Below are 24,676 nucleotides of genomic sequence, written 5' to 3' on the forward strand. Positions count from 1 at the left end.
TGGGTCATGGACATTACAGAGGCTTGTGTTGTGGTCAAAATAAAAAGCTTCTACATAATGAAGCAAACAGTCAACAGAACTAAAAGGCAACCTACTGAAAGGGAAAAGATATTTGCAAATGACATATCCCATAAAGAGTTAATATCCAAACTATATAAAGAACCAATACAACTCAACACCCAAAAAACAAATAACCCAATTAAAACTGGGCAGACATGAACAGACGATTCTCCAAAAAAGACATCCAGATGGCCAACAGACACATGGAAAGATACTCAACATCACTCATTATGGGGAAATGCAAATCAAAACCACAATGAGATACCACCTCACCCCTATCAGAATGGCTAATGTCAAAAACACAAGAAATAGTAAGTGTTGACAAAGATGTGAAGAAAAAGGATCCCTCTTGCGCTGCTGGTGGGAATGCAAACTGGTGCAGCCACTGAGGAGAATAGTATGGAGGTTCCTCAAAAAGTTAAAAATAGAACTACCCTATGATCCAGTAATGGTACTACCAGATATTTACCCAAAAAATACAAAAACACTAATTCAAGGCAACATACACCCTTATGTTTATATAGCAACATTATTTACAATACCCAAGATATGAAAGCACCTCAAGTGCATCCATCAATAGATGAATGAATGAAGAAAATGTGACATACTCTTAATTAATGAAAAAGACTCTTAATTATAGAGAACAAACTGATGGTTACCAGAGGAGAGGTGATTGCAGGGATGGGTCAAAGAGGTGAGGGGGATTAAGGAGTGCACTTGTGATGAGCACCAGGTGATGTAGGGAATTGCTGAATCACTGTAAGTGTACACCTGAAACTAATGTAACACTGTATATTAACTAAATGTAATTAAAACTTTAAAAAAGTTTGAGAAAATAAACTTCACTAAAGTAAACATGTTTATCAAAAGACAAGAAGAAAATGACTGGGGAAGCCATGACTGGAGCAAAGACTCAAAATACATGTATCTAACAAAGGACTCACAACCAGAATATAAGGATAATTTAAAAAACTAAACAATCTCATTTAAAAAAAAAAAGGAGCAAAACACTTAGCAAAGAAGATATAAATGACCAATGAGGGTGCCTGGGGGGCTCGGTCAGTTAAGCGTCTGCTTTTGGCTCAGGTCATGATCCCAGGATCCTGGGATTAAGTCCTGCATCCAGCTCCCTGCTCAGTGGGGAGTCTGCTTCTCCCTCTGGCCCTCCCCCTGCTCATGATCCCTCTCTCTCTCACACACACTCTCTCAAATAAATAAAAAAAATCTTTTAAAATAAAAATAAATGACCAAGAACACAGTTAACTATTATGAATAGATACTACCACATATTAGTAGTCATCACTGAAATCCAAATTAAAAAACCACATTGAGATACCACCTCACACCCAACGGAATGACTAAAAATAGAAATATGACAATGCCACCTGTCAGAAAGAATGGAATAACAAATCTTATACGTTGCTAAGAACAGAAAATGGTACAACCAGTTTAGAAAAATGGTTTGGCAATTTTTTTTTTTTAAGATTTTATTTATTTATTTGACGGAGAGAGCGCACACGCAAGGGGAGCAGCAGAGGGAGAGAGGAAAGAGATTCCCAGCTAAGCAGGGAGCTCGATGCGGGGCTCGATCCCAGGCGCTGGGATCATGACCCAAGCTGAAAACAGACACTTAACCGACTGAGCCACCCAGGCGCCCCACTAATCATTTTTTATATATTTGTTTCTCTGCTAGACTGTAAAAAGCAAAGACTATGTATGTTCTATTCTGCTTTGCATCCCAGAACTCAGCAGTTCCTACATACTTAATAAGTATCTAAGGAATTACCTTTTTTTAATATTTATAATAAACCCCCACATGTCCCAAAGATGCTAGAAAATATGTAATGCATTTTAAGTATGTGAATATATTTAAACATTTAAATATACTTATAAATATTTGTGAATGTATCAGAAATATGTAATATATTTGGATAATATATACACTGTGATCTATTCTAACAACCTGAAATGGCACACAACCCAATCCAAAAGGTATTCTCTCTGACTTGAACTGACACATGTACATCAGAGTCCTTGTGCAATGTTTTTTGTGAAATTTATTTCCTCATTGCATGGGTTAAACACAGATGAGTAAACTCACTGCCTTTCTGGATGAAGAGATTTTCTCTAACACCTAAACACAAGTCATCTTTAGGACTTACTTTTTACCAGAATTTAATTTCATCTTAAATGGCCTATCATGTAAAATATAATCCACCTTCTATTAAGAAATATAAATTTAACAATTAATTGTTTAGCAAATTAAAAACTGTTTCTTCTACTACCAAATGCAATACATTATTGAAAGGGAGAAAAACATAGTAAAGCATTAAAAAAAGTGAATTTTTTTCCATTTCTTTTTTTGAGGAGGATATTGTTATGGTTCTCAACCTAATTAGATTTTAAAATCACTGAAGAGGCTTAAAAAATGTACTTAAAAATTTTTAAAAATTACTAGATTCCACAATAGGCCAATTAAATCAAGATAACTGAGGTTGCAACCTAAACACAAGAATTTTTCAGACGCTCCTCAAATAATTCCAATGTGCAGCTAAGGTAGACAACCACCTGGTATGGAGCTAAAATTAAAGTTTTCATCCATGGGTATAAGAAATCCTTTTGACCACAGACAGTATTAAAATATAAGCATTAAAAAATCATCTGTGCTGGGACAACTGGATATCCACATGCAAAAAAATGAAACTGGATCCTTTCCTCAGACTTGACATGAAAAGTAACTCAAAATGGATCACAGATCTAAATGTAAGAGGAAAAACTATAGATACCATCAAGAAAGTTAAAAGATAACCCCCAATGATGCATGCTACAACATGAAAAATAGAGGAAAATATTTGCACATTATATAGCTCCTAAGGGACTCGTATCCAAAAGTATAAGCAACTCTTATACTGAATAAAAATACAAATAATCCAATTTAAAAATGGGCAAAGGATCTGAATAGACATTTCCCTGAAGAAGATATACAAATGGCGAATAAGAATATGAAAAGATGGGGCGCCTGGGTGGCTCAGATGGTTAAGCGTCTGCCTTTGGCTCAGGTCATGATCCCAGGGTCCTGGGATAGAGTCCCGCATCGGGCTCCCTGCTAGGCGGGGAGACTGCTTCTCCCTCTGCCTCTCTCTCTCTCTCTCTCTTTCACAAATAAATAAATAAAACATTAAAAAAAAGAATATGAAAAGATGTTTATATCAAAAGCCATTACACAAATGCAAGTCAAAACAACCAGATATCACTTCAAATCCAGTAGGATGGCTATAATAAAAAAGATAACAAGTGTTGGTGAGAAAGTGGGGAGATGAGGACAAATACATTGCTGATAAAAATGTAAAATGATGCAACCACTTTGGAAAACAGCCAGGCAATTCCCCAAAGGGTTAAAAATAAAGTTACCATATGAACCAACAATTATACTCAAAAGAAATGAAAATATACATCCACACAAGAAACTTACACATGAAGGTTCAGCATTACTTGTAATAACCAAGAAGCAGAAACAATGTAAATGTCAATCAACTGATAAAGGAATAAAATGTGGTGAATCCTTATGATGCAACAGTAATCAAAGACTAATAAATGTTACAATATGGACCAATCTTGAAAACTTTAGGCTAAGCGAAAAAATCCAATATACCAAAGGCTACATACTGTACGATTCCATTCACACAAAATGTTCAAATTAGATAAATCTGCAGAGACAAACAGTAAGTCAGTTGTTGCCTCGGGAGAGGAGAAAACAGTGACTAACAGGTATAAGGTTTCTTTTGGGAGTGAAGGAATTGTTCTAAAATAGATTGTACTAATGGTTGTACAGCTTGGTCAATATACTAAAAAACCATTGAATTATACACCTTATTGGTTAACTGTATGGTATATAAATTATATCTCAATAAAAAATTTAGACTGAGAAGATTTTCTTTTAATCACAGTATTTTACATCTATCTACTCTACCTGAAAAACAGTCCAGGCAGTTTCAAATCTGAATGAACAAGAACCTTCTTTAAAAATAGGGGAGAAGGAAAAATGGCGGAGGAGTAGGGGACCCAATTTCATCTGGTCCCCGGAACTGAGCTGGATAGCTACCAGACCACTCTGAGTACCCATGAAACCAGCCTGAGATGTAAGAAGATCTGGATCTCTACAAACAGAAGATCACAGGCGGTTGGTTTGGAGGTACAAAGCGGGGAGCCCTGATTCCGCGGGCAGATATTGGAGGATAAATGGCAGCGGGAGGGAGCTTGGCCTTGGGGATCCTGCATCGCTGGTAAGCGACAGCCTCGCGCGCTGGGGACGGGCCACAAATTCGCAGACCGGTAGCGGCGGGGAAAGGACTTTAGGGCAGCCCCCCGGACGGAAACAGAGCAGAGGGGTCGCGCCTGCGAACTGGGGGCGGCCAGCTGTTTTAGAACACAAAGAGCAGAGATGTGCTGCGACCTGGAGGCAGGACTGGGGTGCTGCGGAGGGGCGCACAACCCAGGACTCTGCAGTTTATAACAGCACAGACAGAAACAGAGACAGTGTGGCCTGGAGAGCTCACTGAAGAATAGACTGTGATCTCTCTGCTCTGACGCAGAGGGTGGGAAACGGTCTCTTCTGCTCTGACTCACGGAAGAGACGGGAAAGCCCCCAGGGAAAGCCGCCAGAGAACAAAAGCCCCCAAAACTGATTCCTGCTGAGCCCATCCCCCACCACAGGGGGCAGGGCAACTCCGCCCAAACAGGGTGGCCTGAGTAACAGCATGGCAGGCCCCTCCACCAGAAGACAGGCTGGGAAAACAAGAGGCCAGCAACCCTAAGGTCCCTAGAAAACAGGTGCATCTTGCTTGGGTTCTGGTCAATAATTTGGACTCTATACATTCCCTCAACCACCCATCAACAGAATGACTAGGAGGAGGAACCCCCAAAATAGAAAAGACTCAGAGATTATGACTTATGCCACTGATTTACAAATGGATGCAGATATAACCAAGATGTCGGAGATGGAAATCAGGCTAGCCATTGTGAAGACAATGGCTAGAATGGAGAAATCGATTAATGGCAACGTAGAGTCTCTAAAGGCAGAAATGAAAGCTGAATTGGCAGAACTTAAAAATGCTATCAATGAGATCCAATCCAATCTAGATAATCTAACAGCTAGGGTAACTGAGGCAGAACAAATAAGCGACCTGGAAGACAATATAATAGAGAAAAAGGGAAAAGAGGAGGCCAGGGAAAAACAACTCAGAATCCATGAAAATAGAATCAGAGAAATAAGCGACACCATGAAGCGTTCCAATGTCAGAATAACTGGAATCCCGGAGGGAGTGGAGAGAGAGAGAGGACTAGAAGATGCATTTGAGCAAATTGTAGCTGAGAACTTCCCTAATCTGGGGAATGAAACAAACATTCGCGTCCTAGAGGGAGAGAGGACCCCTCCAAAGATCACGGAAAACAGGCCAACACCCCGGCATGTAATAGTAAAACTTGCAAATCTTAGAACCAAAGAAACCATCTTAAGGGCAGTTAGGGGAAGAGATTCCTTACGTACAGAGGGAGGAACATCAGAATAACGTCAGACCTATCCACAGAGACCTGGCAAGCCAGAAAGGCCTGGCAAGACATATTCAGGGTACTAAATGAGAAGAACATGCAGCCAAGAATACTTTATCCGGCAAGACTTTCATTTAGAATGGATGGAGACATGCAGAGCTTCCACGACCGGCAGAAACTGAAAGAATATGTGACCACTAAGACGGCCCTGCAAGAAATAATAAGCGGGGGGGTTCTATAAAACGAGAAAGACCCCAAGAGTGATATACAACAGAAATTTACAGGGACAATCTATAAAAACAACGTCTTCACAGGCAACATGATGACAATTAATTCATATCTTTCAATAATCACTCTCAACGTGAATGGCCTAAATGCTCCCACAAAACGGCACAGGGCTGCAGACTGGATAAAAAGACAGGACCCATCCACATGCTGCCTACAACAAACTCATTTTGACCTAAAGATACATCCAGACTGAAAGTGAAGGGATAGAGATCCATCTTCCATGCCAGTGGACCTCAAAAGAAAGCTGGGGTAGCAATTCTTATATCAGACAAATTAGATTTTAAACTAAAGTCTGTAATTAGAGACACAGAAGGACACTATATCATTCTTAAAGGGTCTACCCAACAAGAAGATCTAACAATCGTAAATATCTATGCCCCCAACATGGGAGCAGCCATCTACATAAGCCAACTGTTAACCAAAATAAAGAGTCATATTGATAACAATACGTTAATTGTAGGAGACCTCAATACTCCACTTTCAGCAATGGACAGATCATCTCAGCAGAAAATCAACAAGGAAACAAGAGCTTTGAATGATACATTGGACCAGATGGACCTCATAGATATTTACAGAACATTCCACCCTAAAACGACAGAATACTCATTCTTCTCGAGTGCACATGGAACTTTCTCCAGAGTAGACCACATACTGGGTCACAAATCAGGTCTCAACCAATACCAAAAGACTGAGATTATTTCCTGCATATTCTCAGACCACAATGCTTTAAAACTGGAACTTAATCACAAGAAAAAACTTGGCAGAAATTCAAACACTTGGAAGCTAAAGACCACTCTGCTCAAGAATGTTTGGGTCAACCAGGAAATCAAAGAAGAACTTAAACAACTCATGGAAATCAATGAGAACGAAAACACATCGGTCCAAAACCTATGGGATACTGCAAAAGTGGTCCTAAGGGGGAAATACATAGCTATCCAAGCCTCACTCAAAAAAATAGAAAAATCCCGAATTCACCAACTAACTCTACACCTTAAAGAACTAGAGAAAAAGCAACAAACGATGCCGAAGCCACACATTAGAAAATAATTAAAATTAAAGCACAGATCAATGAATTAGAAACCAGAAACACAGATCAATGAAACTAGAAGTTGGTTCTTTGAAAGAATTAATAAGATCGATAAACCACTGGCCACACTTATCCAAAAGAAAAGAGAAAGGACTCAAATTAATAAAATTATGAATGAAAGGGGAGAGATCACGACTAACACCAAGGAAATAGAAACATTAGAAATTACTATCAACAACTATATGCCAATAGACTGAACAATCTAGATGAAATGGAAGCCCTCCTGGAAACCTATAAGCTGCCAAGACTGAAACAGGAAGAAACTGACAACCTGAATAGGCCAATAACCAGTAACGAGATTGAAGCAGTGATCAAAAACCTCCCAAAAAACAGAGTCCAGGGCCTGATGGATTCCCTGGGGAATTCTACCAAACATTCAAAGAAGAAATAATACCTATTCTCCTGAAGCTGTTTCAAAAAATAGAAACAGAAGGAAAACTTCCAAACTCATTCTATGAGGCCAGCATTACCTTAATCCCCAAACCAGGCAAAGACCCCATCAAAAAGGAGAATTTCAGACCAATATCCCTGATGAATATGGATTCCAAAATCCTCAACAAAATCCTAGCTAATAGGATCCAACAATACATTAAAAGGATCATACACCATGACCAAGTGGGATTTATCCCCGGGATGCAAGGGTGGTTCAACATTCGCAAATCAATGTGATAGAACACATTAATAAGAGGAGAGACAATTGATGCAGAAAAAGCATTTGACAAAATACAGCATCCTTTCCTGATTAAAACTCTTCAGAGTATAGGGATAGAGGGAATATTCTTCAAGTTCATAAAATCCATCTATGAAAAACCCACAGCGAATATCCTCCTCAATGGGGAAAAGCTGAGAGCCTTTCCCTTAAGATCAGGAACATGTCAAGGATGCCCACTCTCACCACTATTGTTCAACATAGTACTAGAAGTCCTAGCAACAGCAATCAGACAACAAAAAGAAATAAAAGCTATTCAAATTGGCAAAGAATAAGTCAAACTCTCTTTTCACAGATGACATGATACTTCATGTGGAAAACCGAAAAGACTCCACCCCCAAATTACTAAAACTTAGCAATTCAGTAATGTGGCAGGATACAAAATCAATGCACAGAAATCAGCTGCTTTCTTATATGCTAACAACGCAACTGTAGAAAGAGAAATTAGAGAAACGATTCCATTTATAATAGCACCAAAAACCGTAAGATACCTCGGAATAAACCTAACCAAAGAGGTAAAGGATCTATACTCTAGGAACTACAGAACACTTATGAAAGAAATTGAAGAAGACACAAAAAGATGGAAAAACATTCCATGCTCGTGGATCGGAAGAATAAACACTGTTAAAATGTCTATGCTACCCAGAGCAATCTATACCTTCAATGCCATCCCGATCAAAATTCCAATGACATTTTTCAAAGTGCTGGAACAAACAATCTTAAAATTTATATAGAATCAGAAAAGTCCCCGAATCGCCAAGGAAATGTTGAAAAAGAAAAACAAAGCTGGGGGTATCACGTTGCCTGATTTCAAGCTATATTACAAAGCTGTGATCACCAAGACAGCATGGTACTGGCACAAAAACAGACATATAGACCAATGGAAGAGAACAGAGAACCCAGATATGGACCCTCAACTCTATGGTCAAATAATCTTTGACAAAGCAGGAAAAAACATGCAATGGAACAAAGTCTCTTCAATCAGTGGTGCTGGGAAAATTGGACAGCCACATGCAGAAGAATGAAACTCGACCATTCTCTAACACCATTCACAAAGATAAACTCAAAAGTGGATGAAAGACCTCAATGTGAGACAGGAATCCATCAAAATCCTAGAGGAGAACATAGGCAGTAACCTCTTTGACATCGCTCACAGGAACTTCTTTCAAGATACATCTCCAAAAGCTAATGAAACAAAACCAAAAATGAACTTTTGAGACTTCATCAAGATAAAAAGCTTCTACACAGCAAAGGAAACAGTCAACAAAACAAAGAGGCAACCCACAGAATGGGAGAAGATATTTGCAAATGACACTACAGATAAAGGGCTGGTATCCAAGATCTATAAAGAACTTCTCAAACTCAACACCCAAAAACAAATAATCAAGTCAAAAAGTGGGCAGACGATATGAAAAGACACTTCTCTGAAGAAGACATACAAATGGCTAACAGACACATGAAAAAATGTTCATCATCATTAGCCATCAGGGAAATTCAAATCAAAACCACATTGAGATACCACCTTACACCCATTAGAATGGCAAAAATGGATAGGGAAAGAAACAACAAATGTTGGAGAGGTTGCGGAGAAAGGGCAACCCTCTTACACTGTTGGTAGGAAAGCAAGTTGGTACAGCCACTTTGGAAAACAGTGTGGAGGTTCCTCAAAAATTTAAAAATTTAAAAATAGAGCTACCCTATGACCCAGCAATTGCACTCCTGGGTATTTACCCCAAAGACACAGATGTAGTGAAAAGAAGGGCCATATGTGCCCCAAAGTTCATAGCATCAATGTCCGCAATAGCCAAACTGTGGAAAGAGCTGAGATGCCCTTCAACAGATGAATGGCATAAAGAAGATGTGGTCCATATATACAATGGAATATTACTCAGCCATCAGAAAGGATGAATACCCAACTTCTACATCAACATGGATGGGACTGGAGGAGATTATGCTAAGTGAAATAAGTCAAGCAGAGAAAGTCAATTATCATATGGTTTCACTTCTTTGTGGAACATAAGGAATAGCATGGAGGACATTAGAAGGGAAAAATGAGGGGGGTGGAATCAGAGGGAGAGATGAACCATGAGAGACTATGGACTCTGAGAAACAAATAGGATTTTAGAGGGCAGGGGGGAGGGGGGATTGGTTAGCCTGGTGATGGGTATTAAGGAGGGCACGTACTGCATGGAGCACTGGGTGTTATATGAAAACAATGGATTGTGGATCACCACATCAAAAACTAATGGTGTATTTTATGGTGACTAACATAATAAAATTAAAAATAAATAAATAAATAAAGAGGGGGTGCATGGGTGGATCAGTTGATTAAGCAGCTGGCTCTTGGTTTCTGCTCAGGTCACAATCTCAGGGTCCTGTGATGGAGCCCCACAGCCAGCTCCGCGCTTGGCAGGGAGTCTGCCTGGGGCTTCTCTCCCTCTCCCTCTGCCCCTTCCCCTGTTCTCACTCATGCATGTGCTAGCTCTCTCTCTCTCTAAAATAAATAAATCTTTGAAAAATAAAACTCAGTGAATATTTCATCCATTTATGGAATAAAACAAATCAAGTGTTTCTCTAGTCAAAGGTGACTCTAAAACAAGTTGTTTTCCTAAAACAAAACAAATATGCCAGTATGCTGGCAAAGTAGCATGCAAATAAACACCTAGAACAGTAGTCAACCCTCACCCGCAATTTCGCTTTCAACGGTTTCAGAAAACCACAGTCAATGTCAATCCAGAAGTGGATGATCCTCCTTCTGACATATGGTCAGAAAATCAGTAGTAGACTAACACTGTATCATGATGCCTATGTCATTCACTTCACTTCATCTCATCATGTAGGCATTTTATCATCTCACATCATCACAAGGAGGAAAAAAAACAGATGAGCACAATACAATGAGAGACTTTTACATAACTTTTATTACAGCATAGTTATAATTATTCTGTTTTATTATCAGTTGTTAATCTCTTACTGTGCCTACTTCACAAATTAAACTTTATCATACGTACGTACATATACAAAAAAATATCTATAGGATTCAGCAGTATCTGTGGTTTCACGCATCCAGAGGCATTTTTGTAACATATCCCCCCATGGATAAGGGGGAACTACTAGAGAACTCAATTCCAACAGATAGCTGATGATTCCAAATAATAACTAAAAGACAGCAAAAACATGAAAGAACATATTTAATCTAGAAAGCTGACATTGCATTCTCCATGTATTTTGTAAAAAGGAGATTAACTTACATTTGAGGAATTTGTTGTGAAATGGATAGAAGTATGTGATACGGTTTGCAATAGTAATGAATGTTCCATGGCAAAGTTTCCAGTTCAGTGTATTTATTATACAGTCATGGATACTGGCCATGACAACTTGAAATTAATAAAAAAAATGACATCTAATCTCACACAAACACAATCTATAACCTTCCACTCTTCACAGGTAGCCTGGCTGGCCCTCAGCCTGGATCAGGATCATTCCACTAAAAGCACTAAGGCTCAGTCCAGAAGCTCTTCTACATGGAACTTTGACTTTAGTTCCAGAGGATTATTAAAAACCCTAACAAAAGAAATTCAGAAACAAAGGGGAATTTGACGAGTCCCTCTTGAATCAATAAAGAGCCACAATTCATCCAGAGAACATTCAACTACCTAAGAACTCTAACAGTAAGAGATCCTAAGAAAAGGGGACACAGCCAACTACAAGTGAATCATAACAAATACAACAGGCTAATCCTTAGAGAAAAGAACTACCCAGTAGATTTAAGTATGCATAAGACATATTGGTTGACACAAATAAGTCTGCTTTACAGGCAACAAGTACTCTTTACCGCCACCTCGGGCACTCAGCTCTAATAGGAGTTTGGGCCTACCTCCACAGCCAGAACTTAAAACTCCTCTAAGTCAGCGTGGCTTGTAATTTAAGCCCAAGCATTTTATCTCTTGATCTGACCTCTCCATCTGTAGAGATGAGCTTCTCATTTGTTTACACAGTACTTGTTTAAACAATGACATAGGCCCTACACCAAACTAAAGTTCAAAATGTAATTCATGATGTACACTGAAAATTTTACTTCACACTGCAAGAATGTTGTGCTATAACTCAATGGCAAGCAAAAAATCTTTTTAAAATCTACAAAAGAAAGAATTAGGAAATAACAGAACTAAAAACATCTGAAGACACCTCTAATGTCTCTCAGATTAAACCTGAGTTTTTTCAGCCAGAATATATTACATAAAACTTCTCCCCAGCTGGATGATAAATTTTTAACTTCTAGGAGCTCTAAGGAATCAATGAATCAATTTTACCGCAAAAAAGTGTTAAGTAATTCTATGTGTTTATATTCTACTCTGCTTAAGCAACTACCATTTGAAAGCCTCTGGTGCATACTTCTGAGAGAGGTGCAGCAGCAACAGCAGCAGGGGCAGCTAATGCTAACTGAGATGGCACAGTGCCACACGGGGTTACAGTAAGCAACAGAACTAGATTTTTGGGGTGCCTAAGTGGCTCAGTTGGTTAAGTGACTGATTTCAGGTCAGGTCATGATCCCGGAGTCCCGGGATCAAGTCCCACATCCGGCTCCCGGCTCAGCGGGGAGCCTGGTTCTCCCTCTGACCCTCTTCCCTCTCATGCTGTTTCTCTCTCTCTCTCTCTCTCAAATAAATAAATAAAATCTTGAAAGAAAAATAAAACTAGATTTTCAACACCAGCAGTACAGAGCCCAGACTCTTCATCACTCAGTTAGACATTTTATATTACAATAAAAACTTTAACAAAACAAAGAACTCCAAAAACTTTCAATTTGAAAGAACAGGAAATATGATAAAATGCTCATTTTTTCCTTCTGTATAATTTCAGAAAAGTTACATATAGTATGGTTATTATTGAAAAGAAAAATAAAAATGGAGGGGGAAAAAGGACTATAAACCTTACCTTAAATAATCCTATTCCTAAAAACATTACAGGCATGCTTATAGGCTATATGTTGCTTTCATTTTGATTTACTTCATTTCAGAAACACTATTCTCATCATTGACTGACCCTCCACTGTCTAATTTCCAAAAACTTTGTCTTTAAAAAAGTCTCCACTCTAATCCATAAAACATTTAAATGTTCTGCAAGAATGCAAATAAAGGAATCTAAACTGTTCATAATGTTTCTATCAGCCTCAAGTTTGATCTATTGTTATAACTTAGTTTGGGAAGTTTCTCACACAAGAGAAGACCTATAATTCAAATTTATTTTATATTTGCTATGTGAACTTTAAGTACTGAAGTGTCATTCCAATCTACTAAGTGCGTATGAAAAATCTGAACTCATTTCAATACTATTATATTCACTATTCTTCTTTTAATATTCTAAAGTAATGATTCTTCTTCCATAAATTTTTAGTGAGGTAAGAATCAGTTACTAACAGTTCAATTACCAGATCATGCTACACTTAAAACTTAACATCTCAAAATAAGTACTTACAATTTCTGCTGGCTACATAGAATCATAAAATTACAAGGCTAAAAAGAATTTAAAAGGTCATTTCTATCAATCCCCTGCCTTCAAGCAAGATCACACTCATACCACCAAGACTTTTAACTATTTTATTAAGCCCAAGACACTAAAATTCCAAAATCTACTTTAAAAACTTTGTCTAATACTTCCTCTGCCCAAGTTTACATTTACTTAAATCTCTAAACCAAAAAAGGCAGAGTAAAATAGAAACAACATGAAAGTCTTATTTCTTGTCCATAAAATGGGTAACACTTACCCATTAAAATCTGCCTAAGAATTAAGATTAAGTAAATTAACAGACACAATCCCTATTATATTACATGGCACCCTAACTGATGCTCAGTAACTGCCATTTCCTCCTCTCTTAAAATCATTTCCCAGCACTTCAGGGTCTGTTATGGTAAAGTAGCTTGGTCAGATTAACCATCCTTCAGATAAAAATTATAAAATCTGGGCAAAAACAATTCAATTTTTCAAGGCTCTGAAGAGTAACCAAATGGAGGCAAAAACCAGGGTGTCCATGAAGAAAAGGAATTTTATCTGATGAGATTTGCATGTCTGTATCTTTTTGTCTAAGATAGCAGTTCTCAAAATTTTTTGCCTCAGGACTCCTTTGCTCTTTACTTTTAAAAATTACTGAGGAACCCATACTAGAAAATAAAAAGAAAAAATTATAAATTTTTAAATTCATTTAAAAATGATAATTTGGGGCACCTGGGCAGTTCAGATGGTTAAGTGTCTGCCTTCGGCTCGGTTCAAGATCTCAGGGTCCTGGTATCGAGTTCCGCATCAGGCTCCTTGCTTACTGGGGAGCCTGCTTCTCCCTCTGCCTGCCACTCCCCCACCCTCTCTCTCTCTCTGGCAAATAAATAAAATCTTCTTTTTTAAAAGATTTTATTTATCTATTTGCCAGAGAGAGAATACAAGCAGGAGTAGTAGCAGAGGGAGAGGAAGAAGCAGGCTCCCTACTGAGTAGGGAGCCCAATGCGGCGCTCGATCCCAGGACCCCGGGATCATGACCTGAGCCGAAGGCAGCCACTTAACTAACTGAGCCGCTCAGGCACCCAATAAATAAAATCTTTAAAAAATAAATAATAAAATAAAAATGATAACTTATTACATGTTAATGTTCTACCAATATTTTCAGGAACAACCAAAAATATGAATGAGGGGGGTGGCACTGTTTTACATTTTGTAAATCTCTATTGTATAGTTTAAAAAAGACATTTAGATTCTCGTTACCTTCAATCTTTGCAATCCATTGTTCTGACTGAAGTATATGAAAAAAACTGGCCTCAAATACATAATGTAGTTAGAAAAGGCCGGGCCTTCTCAACCCATGAAAGGGTCTCTGAGACCAACAGGGGTCCTCAGGCCACACACCATGAGAATTGCTGGTCCAAGGGCAACTCTATCCTGTGCTTAACTCAGGGTTGCAGAATGATGGAGCTTTACTGAATTCAGGCAACAGAGGACAAACTTCAAAGATAAATTATGGAAGGGAAGAAACCCATAGGGGGTAGCTCTCAATCTATATATAAACTCTGCCCCAAATTTTTGGTTACTGTTAAACCTGGCATGAACAGTGGAGACTCCACAGTACAGTGACAAAGAAAGAAACTAAAAGAAAAGATTTCAGGAGTGCCTGGGTGGCTCAGTCGGTTAAGCGTCCAACTCTTGATTTCAGCTCAGGGGTTGACCTTGGGGTCATGGGTTTGGGCCCCGCACAGGGCTCCAAAAAAGAAATTTTTTTTTCAGTGCTGTCACCAATGAGAAGAGAGTGGAGTTTTAGTGCAAATGAACTGCTTGCTAAAACAAAAAAATCGCTCTTCAGAGGAACACGGCAGAATATAGTCTTCTACATTTCATGCAAAATTCAAGCATATAATTAAGAAATTACTAGATATGCACATGCATGAGACAAACTAAAAGAAAAAAAGAAGAAAAAAAAAAGAAACAGGAAAATATGACCTATACTCAAAAGAATACAGTCAATAGAAACCAACCCCAAAAAGGCCTGTATGTAGCAACTGACTTTAGATTAGCTATAATAAATATGCTCAAAGACTAAAGGGAAATATTTTCAAAATAAATTTAGAGATGAGGAACCTCAGAGAATTGGAAATTATGAAAAGAACCAAATGGAAACTCTAGACCTAAAAAGCACAATAACTAAATTGCGAAATATATCAAATGAGCTTAATAGCAAATCAGAGAGCAGAAGAAAGTAAATGAACTAAAAAAAAAAACCAAGAGAAATTAGGAGAGAGGGGAAAAAAAAAATGAGGACAGCAGAACCTCAGAGACCTATGGAAAAGTACTAAGAGTTCAAATATAACTTAAGTCACAGAAAAAGAGTAGAGAATAGGGCAAAGGTATTGAAGAAATAACAGCCAAAATTTCCCTAGTTTGGTGAAAAACAAAAGTTTACATATCCAATATTAACAAACCTAAGCAAGAAAAATGACAAGTAAATACATCTAAGCACATAATAGTTAAATGACTGAAAAAGAAAACTGAAGAAAAAAAAGCTTAAAACCAACCAGTGAGTAAAACATCAAAATAGAAAAAAAAATATGAATGACACCTAACTTCTAATCAGAAACTATTGAGAGAAGAAAAAACAGAACTACATTTTTAAAGAAATGGAATGAACGAATGAATGAATGAATGTCAAGGCAGAATTCTTCAACAAAACTATCCTTCAGAAACAATGTAAAATAAAGGTATCTTCAAACAAACAAAAAAGAATTTGCATACAGCCAAGAGTACAGCAATTCCTCAAAAAATTTAAAAAACTATCAAGCAGAGACTTGAAAAGATATACGTACAACCACATTCACAGCAGCATTATTCATAATATAATTCATAATAGCCAAAAAGGAGAAACAACCCAAGTGTCCACCAACTGATGAATGAATGGACTGACAAAATGTCATATATACATACAATGGAATATTATTCCATCATAAAAATATTTTTGACACATTCTACAACATGGATGAACCTTGAAATTATGCTTAGTGTAACAAGCCAGACACAAAAGGACAAATACTCTATGATCCCACTTATATGCGATACCTAGACTACTCAAATTCATAGAAACAGAAATAGAATTGTGGTGGGCCCCTGGGTGACTCAGCTGGTTAAGCGTCTGCATTTGGTTCAGGTCATGATCCTGGGGTCCTGGAATCAGCTCCTGCATTGGGCTCCCTGCTCAACAGGGAGTCTACTTCTCCCTCTCCCCCTCCCCTCTACTCATGTGCTCTCTCTCTCAAATAAATAAAATCTTTAAAAAAATAAAAGTAAATAAATAGGACAATGGTTACCAGGGGCTTAGAGGAGGCAAGAGGAAGTTACTGCTTAAGGAGAATGAAGTTTTCAGTTTGGGATGATGAAAACTTCAACAAGTCAAAGTACTTAATGCCACTGAGTTTTACACCTAATGGTAAATCCTATATATATTTTGCCACGATAAAAAAAAAAAGAGTCAACATGATTTACCACATTCAGAAAACAGAAAGGAAAAGCCACATGATTATTTCAACAAAGAGTAAGATTTCAAAAAATTAAACACTCATTTATGATTAAAAAAAAACTCAGCAAACTAAGAAAAGAATTCCCTCAGCTTTTCCCCATTGAGAATGATATTCAGTGGGTTTCTCATAGATGAATTTTATGAAATTGAGGAATGTTCCCTCTATCCCTATACTCTGAAGGGTTTTAATCAGGAAAGGATGCTGTATTTTGTCAAATGCTTTTTCTGCATCAATTGAGAGGAACATATGGTTCTTCCCTCTCCTCTTATTAATGTGTTCTATCACAGTGATTGATTTGCAAATGTTGAACCACCCTTGCATCCCAGGGATAAATCCCACTTGGTCATAGTGGATGATCCTTTTAATGTATTATTGGATCCTATTAGCCAGGATCTTGTTGAGAATTTTGGCATCCATATTCATCAGGGATATTGGTCTGAAATTCTCATTTTGATGGGGTCTTTGTCTGGTTTAGGGATCAAGGTAATGCTGGCCTCACAGAATGAGTCTGGAAGCTTTCCTTCTGTTTCTCCTTTTTGAAACAGCTTCAGGAGAATAGGTATTATTTCTTCTTTGAATGTTTGGTAGAATTCCCCAGGGAATTCATCAGGTCCTGGACTCTTGTTTTTGGGGAGGTTTTTGATCACTGCTTCAATCTCATTACTGGTCTATACAGGTTATCAATTTCTTCCTGTTTCAGTCTTGGCAGTTTATAGGTTTCCAGGAATGCATCCATTTCTTCCAAGTTGCTTAATTAAGATATAGTTGTTGATAATAATTTCTGATAATTGTTTCTATTTCCTTGATGGAACACAACAAGGATGCCCACTCTTACCACTACTGTTCAACACAGTACTAGAAGTCCTAGCAACAGCAATCAGACAACAAAAAGAAATAAAAGCTATTCAAACTGGCAAAGAAGTCAAACTCTCTCTCTTTGCAGATGACATGATACTTTATGTGGAAAACCCAAAAGACTCCACCCCAAAGAATTCATACAGCAATTCAGTAATGTCGCAGGATACAAAATCAATGCACAGAAATCAGTTGCTTTCTTATACATTAACAATGTACCTGTGGAAAGAGAAATTAGAGAATGGATTCCATTTACAATAGCACCAAAAACCATAAGATACCTCAGAATAAACCTAACCAAAGAGGTAAAGGATCTATACTCTAGGAACTACACAACATTCATGAAAGAAACTGAAGACACAAAAAGATGGAAAAATATTCCATGCTCATGGATCAGAAGAATAAACATTGTTAAAATGCCTATGCTGCCCAGAGCAATCCATACTTTCAACGCTATCCTGATCAAAATACCAATAGCATTTTTCAAAGTGCTGGAACAAACAATCCTAAAATTTTATGGAATCAGAAAAGACCCTGAATCGCCAAGGAAATGTTGAAAAAGAAAACCAAAGATGGGGGCACCATGTTGCCCGATTTCAAGCTATATTACAAAGTTGCATCACCAAGACAGCATGGTACTGGCACAAAAACAGATACGTAGACCAATGGAAGAGAAGAGAGAGCCCAGATATGGACCCTCAACTCTTATGGTCAAATAATCTTTGACAAAGCAGGAAAAAATATGCAATGGAAAAAAGACAGTCTCTTCAATAAATGGTGCTGCGAAAATTGGACAGCTATACAGAGAATGAAACTCGACCATTCTCTTACACCATACACAAAGATAAACTCAAAATGCATGAAAGACTTCAATGTGAGAGAGGAATCCATCAAAATCACCTCTTTGACATTGGCCACAGCAATTTCTTTCAAGACACGTCTCCAAAGGCAAGGGAAACAAAAGCGAAAATAAACTTTTGGGACTTCATCAAGATAAAAAGCTCTGCACAGCAAAGGAAACAGTCAACAAAACAAAGAGGCAACCCACGGAATAGGAGAAGATATTTGCAATGACACACAAAGGGCTGTTATCCAAGATCTATAAAGAACTTCTCAAACTCAATACCCAAAAAACAATTAAGTCAAAAAATGGGCAGAAGACATGAAGAGATACTTCTCAAAAGAAGACATACAAATGGCTAACATACACATGAAAAAATGTTCATCATTATTAGCCATCAGGGAAACTCAAATCAAAACCACACTGAGATACCACCGTTAGAATGGCAAAAATTGACAAGGCAAGAAACAACAAATGTTGGAGAGGTCACGGAGAAAGGGCAACCCTCTTACACTGTTGGTGGGAATGCAAGTTGGTACAGTCACTTTGGAAAACAGTGTGGAGGTTCCTCAAAAATTTAAAAATAGAGCTACCCTATGACCCAGCAATTGCACTACTGGGTAGTTGCCCCAAAGAAACAGATGCAGTGAAAAGAAGGGCCATATGCGCCCCAATGTTCATAGCAGCAATGTCCACAATAGCCAAACAGTGGAAAGAGCTGAGATGCCCTTCAACAGATGAATGGATAAAGATGTGGTCCATATATACAATGGAATATTACTCAGCCATCAGAAAGGATGCATACCCAACTTCTACATCAACATGGATGGCACTGGAGGAGATTATGCTAAGTGAAATAAGTCAAGCACAGAAAGTCAATTATCATATGGTTTCACTTATTTGTGGAACATAAGGAATAGCATGGAGCACATTAGGAGAAGGAAGGGAAAAATGAAGGGGGGGAATCGGAGGGAGAGACAAACCATGAGAGACCATGGACTCCGAGAAACAAACTGAGGGTTTTAGAGGGGATGGGTTAGCCCAGTGATGGGTATTAAGGAGGGCACATATTGCATGGAGCAATGGGTGTTACATGCAAACAATGAATCATGGAACACTACATCAAAACTAATGATGTACTGTATGGTGACTAACATAATAAAAATAAAAAGAATTCCCTCAAACTTATAAAGGACACCTATGAAGAACCTATAATGTTCTCAATGTTGAACCACTGAACATTTCCCCCCTTACAATGAGAAGGCAAGAATGTCTACTCTCAACAGCTCTCAACATGTTACTAAAAGTCCTGGTTAGAGGCACCTGGCTGGCTTTGTCAGTAGAGGACGTGCCTCTTCATCTCAGGGTCGTGAATTCAAGGCCCAGGTCTGGCACAGAGCTTACTTAGAAAAACAAACAAACAAACAAAAAAGACTGCCCTGATAACACTGTGCATAACTGTGCATAACTGACAGGGGTCACTAGCTGTTTAATTTAAAAAAATAAAAAAAAAAAGGCCTGGTTAGTGTGGTAACAATAAGAAAAGGACAAAAATTGAAGAAGAAGTAAAACTGTCCCTATTTGCAGGCAACGTGATTATGAACATAGAAAATGCAAAAGAATTAACAATAAGATTATGAATCTTTACTTTAGCCAGGTCTGAAGATACAAAGTCAACATATAACCTATAAATACAGAGAACAAACTAATGGTTGCCAGAGGGGAGGTGGATGGGGAGATGGGCAAAATGGGTGAAGGGGAGACACAGGTTTCCAGGTATGGAATGAATAAGTCATGGGAATAAAAGGCACAGCATAAGGAATATAGTCAATCAAGCTGTAATAGGTTGTATGATGACAGATGATAGCTACATGTGTGAGCATAGTATAATGTATAAACTCATCAAATCATTATGGTGTACACCTAAAACTAATATAACATTGTGTGTCAACTATACTCAAATAATCTTTTTAAAGTCAACATACAAAATTTTATTGCATGTCTATGTGCTAGCAATAAACAAATGAAAAATGAAACTAAAAAACAATTCCATTTACAACTACATACAATATAAAATAGTAATAAATTTAACAAAAGATATGCAAGACCTCCACCAAAAACTTTAAAGCACTGCCAAGAAAAACTGAGACTTAAATAAATGGAGCAATGTGCCATTTTCATCATTGGAAGCTTCAAGACTGTCCAAATGTCACTTCTCCCCCAAAGTATCCTATAAATTGAACACAAACCCAATCAGTTCCAGCATAACCATAATCCTTTCTATAGAAACTGAGAAGCTCACTCTAAAATTCATAATGGAAACATAAAGGACCTAGAATAGACAAAACAATCTTGGGAAAACAACAAAAGCTAAAGAATTTACATTAACCTCAGGACTTAGTATAAAGTTATTCAGTAGTTCTCAACTGAGGGCAATTTTGCCTCAGAAGACATGTGGCAATGTCTAGATACATTTTTGGTTGTCATCACTGGGAGAGTGCTATTGGCATCTAGTAGTTAGAGGCTAGGGATACTACTAAATATTCTATACTGCATGGGGCAGCCCCATAACAATCTGGCCCAAAATTTTAATAACGCCAAGGCTGGGAAACCCTAAACTACAGTAATCAATACAATGTGGTACTGACATAGTATAGTCAAATAGATTAATGGAACAATACAGATTCCAGAAGGTAATCCCCTATGTCAACTGTCTGACAAATTTAATGGAGAAAAGCGTTTTGAACAGAGGGTTCTAGAACAGGATATCCCTATGTAAACATTGAACTCAATTCAAACCATATACAAATATTAGTTCAAGATGGATCACAGACCTAAAGGCTAAAATGATAAAGCCTGTAGAAGAAAACATAAAAAGAATATCTTCATGACCTACAAAACTACTATCTGAAAAGACTTAAAGGCAGAATACATAAAAGAACTAAACGACTCCTAAAACTCAATAAAAATTCAAACCAATTTAAAACATGGACAAAAAATTTGAACAGACATTCCACAAAGACAAATGGCTCATAAGCACATGAAAAGTGGTTAATATTAACATTCATCACAGAAATACAAAATGAAAACCAGAATGAGAAATACAAATAATTCCACAAACTACATACCCATTCGAACGACTAAAATTTTTAAGACTGAAAACAAGCAATTGGTGAGAATGTAAAGCCACCCAAACACTCATATATGTATTGCTGGTAGGTGAATAAAATGATATAAAAAGCTTTAGCAGTTCCTTAAAGTTAAGCATATACCTATCCTATGATCCAGTAATTTCACTCCTGGGTATTTATCTAAGAGAAACAAAAACACAAGTCTCCAAAGGCCTCATACAAGAATATTCTGCTTTAGGGGTGCCTGGGTGGCTTAGTCATTAAGTGTCTGCTTTCGGCTCAGGTCATGATTCCAGAGTCCTGGGATCGAGCCCCGCATCAGGCTCCCTGTTCCGCAGGAAGTCTGCTTCTCCCTCTCCCACTCCCCCTGCTTGTGTTCCCTCTCGCTGTGTCTGTCAAATAAATAAAATCTTTAAGAAAAAAAAAAAAGAATATTCTGCTTTATTCATAGCCAGTATGTCCGTCAACAAGTGAAACAAACTGCAGTATATCATACAACAGAGTACTACTCAGCAATAAAAAGAAATAGTGATTCTTGCAGCCACAAAGAAACCAGGCACAAAGAGTGTATATACTGTAGGATGCCATATCACAAAATTCAAGATCCAGGCAAAAGTAATCTCTAATTTAAAAGAAAAAAAGAGGGGCACCTGGTAAGAGGCTGCCTTCAGCTCAGGTCATGATCCCAGGGTCCTGGGATCAAGCCCCGCATCGGGCTCCCTGCTTGGCGGGAAGCCTGTTTCTCCCTCTCCCACTCCCCCTGCTTGTGTTCTTTCTCTGTCTCTCTCTGTCAGTTAAATATATAAAACCTTTTTATAAATAAATAAATAAATAAATAAATGGATGAATGAATGAATGAATGAAAAAAAGAGAACAGCAGGATGCCTGGGGAACATGAGTGAGGAGCACTGGGATTAACTGGAAAGGGCTGCTAGGGACCTTTCTGGGAGTGGACAGCAATGTTCAGTTTCTTGAGTGAGGAGTGTTGTTACAGTGATATAAACATTTGTCAAAATTAAGCAGTTTTGTGCATTAAAATATGTGTAAATTTTATTTTAAAAAACTATTTAAAAAATCTAGTGGGGAGTGGAGAATTGATAGAGGTACTACTGAAACAAGAAAATAGGAGAACACTGTTAAAACCGAGTGATGGGCACATGGGGGTTAATCATACTATTTTGTCTACTTTACAAATGTTTGACATTTTTCATAATTAAAGGTTTTTTAATTTCTCTTAATTCCTCATTAGTGGAGGAAGAGAGTTGGTAATCACTGTCCTCCACATGAATTAAAATCTCTTCAGTCACTATTTAAACTTTCTTTTATATGCTCAATAATCCGTCCTTTACACTTAATCTTATTCGTCATAATTAACAGCTCACCTTGCAATCTATTCATGTTTTCCCTAACTCACTTATTTACCACTTTCTACAGGGAGAAAAGGGTTGGAGAGAGTTAGCCTTCCTTTAGCCCATGCCAGGCAGTATGCTACATACTTTGAATACATTACCGAATTTTTATCCCAAAATTGAATTTAGCATCTAAAACTTTAATCTTATTTACTTATTACTTCTCTCCCTCATCAGAATTTATGTTCAATGACAACATGGATTCTGTCTTGTTCATTATTTCTTCATATATGGCACACAACAGATACTCAGTAAATATGCATAAATCAAAGTATTAAGGAAAATAAATAACATCAGAGATCACAAATACTCAGTTTAGCTCTCTTTTTGGTGCTGCAAATCATTTCCCATTCCAGTTATAGCCACCTTGTTTTGCCCTTAATTTTACTGTCATCTATATCAATTGTTATGTATTTGTTTCAAGTAGAAAGAATGATCTGTGTTTGAAAACTTCATATTTTCTCTTTATTAAAAAATATAATCATAAAAATATTTAAAAAATCAATTTATATTTCAGCATATCTTTAAATGATTTTTTTAATGATGTGCGATTTCTGTAGGTAGTGTTACTTTTTCTGCTCTTATTCATATGAATAAAGAAGAAAATCCGTTTGCTTTTATAATCTCAAATTGTTACCATCACCATTAAGCTTAAAAACCCTTGCAATAATTCAGAGCTCCTTACAGGAGGATAAACTGTAGTTAATAATAGATTTATAATAAAAATGACCAATTTTACTTCAAAAAAATTATCTAACAAAACGAAGCATCTGCATAAGCCTAAAATCAAATCATTAGTTCCCTTTAGTGCAAAACAGAAAATCTAGGTTTGTTCTCAGAGTACATTCTTTAGTAATCATTGGGGCATGGTTTACCTTAGATTAGAATTAAGTATCTTAATATCCAGCAGTATCTTAGATTAGAATTAAAGTTCCACCTCAATTTTGAATAATTTCTTCATTCTTAAATATCCTCAAAACTTCCATAAAGTGAAAAAAGAGGGTGTGGGGGGGACAAATCTATTAGTGGTACTGTAAAATACAAAACTTGAGTGAAACAGCTGCTAATAACAGCAAGTCAGTTAAGACCAAGATTTCTCCTCAATAGTTAAGCAAAATACTCTATCATGAAGCTGGTAATTGCAATGTTTCTCTGACTAAAAAACTTCTAAAAAGATTTTCTAACATTCTAAGGGAGAAAGCAAGAGAGAAGTAAACATCAGAAGAAACAAAATCACTCACAAAGAATGACATTATACATGTAAAATTTTATTTAAAAACAGTTCACAAATGTCTTACATATGTTTTTTGCCAGATTCAAATCCAAGTTCTTTCAGATGCCACTTTATGTTCATAGATCATACATAACTTTAAAAAAACATTTAATTCAAATGTACCAAATGCAGCAAAGGGCTTAAAAATAGAAGTTTCAAAGTAAATACTTATTTAGAGACACCAGCAAATAGATCTGACCTTTTCAAGTGGCTTTCCCAAAGAGTTTCCAATCAGCTTCCAATCATTTAAGACTTCTTCAACTTTGGAAATAAACCTAGGGAGGAGTAAAAAAACAACAACAAAAAAAACCTTTCTGAACATGTAACAGCTCTTTTTTTTTACTATTTTTACACAATTTCTTTAAAACAGTATTTTTTAGGGCGCCTGGGTGGCTCAGTTGGTTAAGCAACTGCCTTCAGCTCAGG

At 37.3% G+C, this 24,676-nt stretch overlaps 1 protein-coding gene across 3 annotated transcripts in view; it reads right to left on the reverse strand.

Moving 5' to 3' along the window:
* Positions 1 to 24,676, reverse strand: part of RAB3GAP1 (RAB3 GTPase activating protein catalytic subunit 1) — a 115,532-nt gene that overhangs the window by 85,185 nt on the left and 5,671 nt on the right. For 2 of the 3 annotated variants that reach the window (XM_025856892.2, XM_073884645.1), the window contains exon 3: positions 24,450 to 24,525. The exons of the other annotated variant lie outside the window; for it this stretch is intronic. In XM_025856892.2, the coding sequence (XP_025712677.1) occupies positions 24,450 to 24,525 (76 nt within the window). The remainder of the gene's footprint in view (positions 1 to 24,449; positions 24,526 to 24,676) is intronic. 3 annotated transcript variants of the gene reach the window in all.

The sequence above is a fragment of the Callorhinus ursinus genome, unplaced genomic scaffold, assembly GCF_003265705.2.
Source record: "Callorhinus ursinus isolate GAN/ISIS: 27379988/994484 unplaced genomic scaffold, GSC_fseal_2.0 scaffold2, whole genome shotgun sequence".
NCBI classification, from domain to species: Eukaryota; Metazoa; Chordata; class Mammalia; order Carnivora; family Otariidae; genus Callorhinus; species Callorhinus ursinus.